Genomic DNA, 7,274 nt, shown 5'->3' with positions numbered 1-7,274 from the left:
ACGAATTCCGCTGTAACACGCAGTGCATGGTGTGACACCGTTAAGCTCTCGGACGTCTAGAAACACTGCACGTCGTAGGATAAGACACCACACCGTGGCGCATACCATTGTGCAGTGAGGCATGCGGTGTCTTAACATACGCGGATATACTACTCCCCTTTAGGAAGGGCTTATTCAGCGACAATTTTTTACATTTTTAAATGCAGGCTTTTTGAGTTAGAAGAGCATAGCACTGTCAGCAGTATAGCGCATCTGAATACAGCTAACATTTACTAACTAGTTAGCTGGTTAACTAATATCCAAGAGTTAACTTTTAACTATTACCTTTAGTCGTCTTATTTATTGATAAGCGTGTAGCCTACCGTAAGTAATATCGATGCCAGTTTTTAGAATTTCGAAAACGCGGTTACCCCTGGCTCTGCCTGTATCGGGACAAAATGCATGCGCTTTCGAAAAGCTTTCAGGCAAGGTACCCCCCCCCCCCCCCTTCCCGGTGTACGTAACTCGTCGCACAGCCAGGCTAGCCGGGCCTTCGCCCTCTCAGTCACTGAACACGTGCTCGCAGCAGGTGCCAGTACCCCAGTTGGCGAACTTCAAAGCAGCTAGTTCTTGGAAGGTCCTCTTTGAACCGGGCCGCCAGCGGCGTCCGCAGATCGCCCGCGCAAAACAGCTAGGAACGACTGCAGGGCAAACGCCACAGGGTTTCTCCCTCCCGCTCGCCGAGGACTCTTCGGCGCAGCCGCATCATCCGCTGATTTATGAAGACACTAGTACGACACACTAGTGTCACACTAGTGTGACACAGCCTCAAGGTTCCCACTTAGGGTGAACGGCAGTGCCACGCAATCTTGCCCGCAACCAGCTGCGGGTCCCACGTGCTAATAATAATAATAATAATAATAATAATAATAATAATAATAATAATAATAATAATAATAATAATAATAATAATAATAATAATAATAATAATAATAATAATAATAATAATAATAACTGGTTTTGGGGGAAAGGAAATGGCACAGTATCTGTCTCATATATCGTTGGACACCTGAACCGCGCCGTACGGGAAGGGATAAAGGAGGGCGTGAAAGAATAGAGGAAGAAAGAAACAGGTGCCGTAGTGGAGGGCTCCTGAATAATTCCGACCACGTGGGGATCTTTAACGTGCACTGACATCGCACAGCACACGGGCGCCTTAGCGTTTTCCCTCCATAAAAACGCAGCCGCCGCGGTCGGGTTCGAACCCGGGAACTCCGGATCAGTGGTTAGGGCGCTCGACTACTGATCCGGAGTTCCCGGGTTCGAACCCAACCGCGGCGGCTGCGTTTTTATGGAGGAAAAACGCTAAGGCGCCCGTGTGCTGTGCGATGTCAGTGCACGTTAAAGATCCCCAGGTGGTCGAAATTATTCCGGAGCCCTCCACTACGGCACCTATTCTTCCTTTCTTCTTTCGCTCCCTCCTTTATCTCTTCCCTTACGGCGCGGTTCAGGTGTCCAACGATACATGAGACAGATACTGCGCCATTTCCTTTCCCCAAAAAACCAATTATTATTATTATTAACTCCGGATCAGTACCACGTGCTAATAATAATAACAATAATTGGTTTTGGGGGAAAGGAAATGGCGCAGTATCTGTCTCATATATCGTTGGACACCTGAACCGCGCCGTAAGGGAAGGGATAACGTGCTACGGCCGATGTTGTTTTCAGTACACTCTAAACACAAATACGCCTACGTCGGAAAAAAAAGGGCGTAACCTCTCCTCTAGCTCATTTCCTTTTATAAACGGGGGTGCACTAGAGGGCAGCTTACTCTCTCTCTACTCGTTTTTTTTTGTTTAGGGTGTAGGACAGCCACAGAAACAGCCTTAATCGCGTAGCTTCGAGTCCTGTGTGATTACTGGCAGGAAACGTAAGGCAGCTCTCATTGTCCTAGCTTGGGTTTTGTGGGTCAAGATCGAAGGCTCAAAACGAAGTCGTGGGTGAGGGCTTGGCTACGCATGCGCGTCAAGGAAGGGGGCCAGCTTATCTGGGAAGCAGCAGTGGTCGTAGTCCGGGATGATCTCGCGACCATTGAAGCCTGTTCAAATTTCCGAGTGAACGCAACACAAATACAATGAGATTTTTAGCGGAAAACTCGCGTGCTTGTGGACGACCTAAGGGTGCAGGTTGCTTCATTCAGGTAATTCCCGTAATGTGGCATCTCTTCCAGCAGCTGCGCTCTTTTAAAATTGGTCCTTCTTGAACTGACAGCCCGCGTTTGTTTTTTCTTTGGTCCTCGTCATACAGCTAATGACTCGAGATTATTTACTTTTCCTGATGCGACATTATGCTGTGCGGAGTTTCCTGAAAAAAATGTCGTTTATCAGGAACACTGTGTCCGACTAACCACTCAAGTCTGGACCCGAATAAGGGTGGCGGAGTCTGGGTCTCGTCTCAGTGTTGTTTTTGTTGGGGGATCTTGTCTTCGCTGGGAGTCTGCTTTGAAACTTGCCGGTGGACACAGTTCCTATAGCGCCCTATTCACTTCTAAGTCTTGCTGGCTGTCATATTGCTGCTGTCTTCCGTGCTACCTTCTCAGGTGTCATCAGATTCGCAGATGTCTCAGGTGTGACCTTGTAAAGTCTGCAAAGATCCTCCCACACCCCTTACGACAGCCGAGAGAGTGGTATGTGCGAGGTTCGCCTTTGTAAAAACGACTTTCCTCACTAATTGCAATCGCCGTTAGGTACATGTAAGTGAAAATGAAACTTGGTTTTGGGGGAAAGGGAATGGCGCAGTATCTGTCTCACATCTCGGCCGACACCTGAACCGCGCCGTAAGGGAAGGGACAAAGGAGGGAGCGAAAGAAGAAAGGAAGAGGTGCCGTAGTGGAGGGCTCCGGAGTAATTTCGACCACCCATGGATCTTTAACGTGCACTGACACGTTAAAGACCCCCAGGTGGTCGAAATTATTCTGGAGTCCTCCACTACGGCACCTCTTTCTTCAACGAACTTTTACTGTGGGTAGATATATGTGGGAAGTCAGCAGCTGGCATCTGTATCACAAACGAGTTAATTATAATAATAATAATTGGTTTTGGGGGAAAGGAAATGGCGCAGTATCTGTCTCATATATCGTTGGACACCTGAACCGCGCCGTAAGGGAAGGGTAAAGGGGGGAGTGAAAGAAGAAAGGCGTTCGCATCGCTCGAAGAGTAAGCAAATGAAACTAAATAAACGCTCGACTCCTGGCCACCGTATAGGCCGCGCTGGGGAAAAACGCTGCCATTCGCAGTCAATCATTCGAGCCAGACCAGGTGCACCGGGCTGTCTCACCGGCTGTGACGGCTGAATCAGCGCTGTTCACAGGCTGTACGACTCCAATTGAACGCGTTTCATCTTTCTCTTCCTCTCTAACGTGGCACAAAAGCGTGAGAAAGAGCAACTCCGCACGCTCCCAATGACGTCACGTGACTCTCGTTCTCCATGCACCTGATGTGCAGCTCCCCCCCCCCTTCTCGCGGTTCATCCCTGAGAGATGCGGGCGGGCAGGACAGAAGGTGAATCTGAGGCGGCGAGACGGAACATCTCCAGTTCCATGGCACCGGCGGGAGTGTAAGCTGTGAGGCACTGACTCGTGTTCGGCCACGGTCGAGAGCGGCGCCTGCCGGGAAGGTAGCCCGGTGATCCGAGACAGCGGATGTGCGGGCGGCGCCCGAGGAAAGCCATAAATTCTTTATGCGTTCTTTCGCCTTTGTTCGCCGCGAGAGGGCGCCTCCAGCTGCTTCCCAGATACCCTACACTGGTGGCGCTCGGCGCAAACGCGGCTGCACTGTGAACCCGACGGCCGCCGACCGACAACGAAGAAATACTAGCAGGCAGTGATGTACAGTGAGGAGGAGAGTGCAGGGGAGGGAGGGAGGGTGGAACGGGAGAGACTAGGAAAAAACGCTCGGATGCCTGCGTGTTAACGAGCGTAAAAAAATAAAAAAACAAACAGGGAAGGACAGAAAAAAGAAGACGGTTGCGCACAGCTCTCAGGTGTATGTAAACGGTGGGGCGGCGGTAGTGGTAGCAAAAGCATCTTCATTGCGGTCGTCCTCACTGCTGACTGCCTACGAAGCCGCGCAGCCAGCACCACCACCAGACAGTGTAGAGAGCCGCGTGTGCTTCGAATAGAGACGCAATTCGACTGTTGCGTTGCGACGAAGCCGTTTCTTTTCTGGCGTATAGTACTAGGATATAGCCTATCCATATCGAGTTGGTAATGTGACGAGAACTCATCAACAACATTTTTTTCTCTCTGAGACATGCGGTACGGTGATAGCTGGTCTGAAAGGCTATCGTAGGAAAAACACAGGAGCGAATAAGAAGCGCTAATGAGCATTGCACTGTGTTAGGGTTTACAGATCAAAACTCCCAAGGAAGCCTGTGCAAACGACTTCCGTCGATGTACTAGGAAAGCACTGGGTTGGGATGAATATAACTTCAAAAAAAAAAAAACTGTGTGAACACTAAAGTTACTTTAAGAGTGGAATGCGGTAGCATTAGATTTCACATCTTTCGCAGATTCTGGACTGCTAGCTGCAGAAGCAAGTATCCGCTAGGCAGTGAAGGTGCCGACATTTGCATATGCGAATTTTTTTTTTTCAATTTTCATTCTCTGCCTAGGTTTCAGTCTAAAAAAACTAGCTTGCTCACAGCCAGGTGGGCAGGCGGAGATGACGTCACAATGTCACGTGACCTCTCTCGAACAACCATTAATTTAATCGCCACGGTGGGCAGGTCGCTCACAATCCTGTGGTTGCTACCTGCCACGGTTGCCAGGTTGTGATGACGTCCCGAGGTCACGTGACCTCTCTCGACCAATCACCAGATTTCATCACACTGGACATGGACAGGGTTTTGGTGTGACGACAGCTCTAATGCTAACTCATTAAAATGAAAAGCAGTCGTACACTCTAAGCAGAAAGGAGTAAAGAAGGAAGTAACCTGTCCTCTAGAACACTCCCTTTTAATGATAATAATATTAATTGGTTTTCCGGAGAAAGGAAATGGCGCAGTATCTGTCTCATATATCGTTGGAAACCTGAACCGCGCCGTAAGGGAAGTGATAAAGGAAGGAGTGAATAATAATAATAATAATAATTGGTTTTGGGGGAAAGGAAACGGCGCAGTATCTGTCTCATATATCTTTGGACACCTGAACCGCGCCGTAAGGGAAGGGATATAGGAGGGAGTGAAAGAAGAAAGGAAGAATGGGTGCCGTAGTGGAGGGCTCCGGAATAATTTCGACCACCTGGGGATCTTTAACGTGCACTGACATCGCACAGCACACGGGCGCCTTAGCGTTTTTCCTCCATAAAAACGCAGCCGCCGCGGTCGGGTTCGAACCCGGGAGCTCCGGATCAGTAGCCGAGCGCCCTAACCACTGAGCCACCGCGGCGGGGCCCCTTTTACTGAAAAGGAATGTACCAGAGGACAGCTTACTCCATTTTTTACTCCCATATAGGTGTATTCATGTTCAGAGTGCAAATTCATGCGGCAGTCTTACGTTTTGAGACCTCGTCGCGGTGCCAGCCACCGATCGAAGTCGGGGAGACTGGCTCGAGCGCGGCACCGAAGAGGCGCTCCTGGTTGGTGGCGTGGACGCAGGTGCCGTTCGTGACGTCGCAGCGGTAGGTCGAGGGACAGCAGTGGACACCGTCCTTGCAGCACTGGGCGGACTCGTACGGACAGCACGCCCAGCTGCTGGAGGCCGTTTGGCAGCACGTGGTACGGTCCGGGCACAGGCTGCCGTCCTCACATTGCCTGTAGCTCACGCGGGCACCTGTGTTCCGGAGAGCCGCGGCTTACAGTCACAAAGAAGCCCCCCTGGACAATTTGATCACGCCGTGTTAACAATTCTCAAGCGGCGCTGTTAGTCCGTCCAATATTGGGAATGCGTAGCAGGGGGCGGCAGAAAGTTGGGCAGATGAAATTAGGAAGTTTGCAGGCATAGGGTGGGCGCAGCTGGCAAAGGACAGGGTTAATTAGAGAGACATGGAAGAGGCCTTTGCCCTGCAGTGGGTGTAGTAAGGCTGATGATATGATTATGACGCTGATGATTGGCAAAGGACGGTCCTACAAAGGACCAGGGTGGAACCATCCATTTCAATATTGGGCCCATTACCTAGCTGTGCTGCTTGGGAAGGAAATAATAATAATAATAATAATAATAATAATAATAATAATAATAATAATAATAATAATAATAATAATAATAATAATAATAATAATAATAATTGGTTTTTGGGGAAAGGAAATGGCGCAGTATCTGTCTCATATATCGTTGGACACCTGAACCGCGCCGTTAGGGAAGGGATAAAGGAGGGAGTGAAAGAAGAAAGGAAGAAGAGGCCATAGTAGAGGGCTCCGGAATAATTTCGACCACCTGGGAATCTTCAACGTGCACTGACATCGCACAGCACACGGGCACCTTAGCGTTTTTCCTCCATAAAAACGCAGCCGCCGCGGTCGGGTTCGAACCCGGGGGAAGGGAGGGGGGCCAGCACTATCACGTTTTTGTCTCCGGGGCAAGACTGAAAAGTCCGGGAGCTTTTATCCCGAAAGTAGGGCTGCTGTAACCGCTCCTCCCCCCCCCCCCCCTCTCCCCGGAAATCTAACACGTCTGTGCAGCCTCCAACCCATGCGAAGAGCATTCATCCTCCAGAAGCACTACCCACCAGCCCCGTCCCCACCGTTAAGCCCGCTACCACACACTACCCTCGTCCACCCTGGACCCAGCCTCACCCATCGTCATCATGCCCCCCCCCTCCCCCCCCCCCCCTTCAGAAAAATTCTGTCGAGTGTGTGAAGCCTCGGCTTGTATTAAAGGCACTCATTAGAACGAAGCATCAAAGTAAACATGGAAGCCCGCAATCTCTGTTCTTACCTGAGGCGACGACCAAGGCTGCCGCAAGGATGATGAGTGATTTGCTCCGCATGTTCTGCAACGAGAAAGCAAGCAATGACTTTCAGGGTTTGTCTCGCGACTTTCTGACAACGAGTCGTGTAAAGTCTCCAGAAATATTTTGAAAGCTCGGAAAAAAAGTCGTTTCTTTCCTAGTTTTTTTTTTTCAGAAGAATGGGAAACGTTGGATTATAAGTAAACAAGGCACAATATCATTATGCGTATTTGTTTTGTCATAAATGAGAAATAAATTATATTTTTCCACCAAAACAAAGCCGTTATAAAGCTTTTTTCAGAAGTGAGAAAGGCACTTCGCATAGTTCATCATATCGACGCACAC

General features: G+C 49.6%; 1 protein-coding gene across 1 annotated transcript in view; it reads right to left on the bottom strand.

Annotated features, from left to right (window-relative positions):
* Positions 1–7,034, bottom strand: part of LOC144109531 (uncharacterized) — a 53,996-nt gene extending 46,962 nt beyond the window's left edge. The window contains exons 1-2 of the mRNA XM_077642356.1: positions 6,917–7,034; positions 5,537–5,812 (exon numbers count right to left, since the gene is read on the bottom strand). Coding sequence (XP_077498482.1) covers positions 5,537–5,812; positions 6,917–6,968 — 328 coding nt within the window. The 5' untranslated portion in view covers positions 6,969–7,034. The remainder of the gene's footprint in view (positions 1–5,536; positions 5,813–6,916) is intronic.
* Between the last annotated feature and the right edge of the window lie 240 nt (positions 7,035–7,274).

The sequence above is a fragment of the Amblyomma americanum genome, chromosome 11 (genome assembly GCF_052857255.1).
Source record: "Amblyomma americanum isolate KBUSLIRL-KWMA chromosome 11, ASM5285725v1, whole genome shotgun sequence".
Taxonomy (NCBI): domain Eukaryota; kingdom Metazoa; phylum Arthropoda; class Arachnida; order Ixodida; family Ixodidae; genus Amblyomma; species Amblyomma americanum.
The sequence above is the reverse complement of the archived record's forward strand: the minus strand, read 5'-3'. Positions and strand labels throughout refer to the sequence as shown.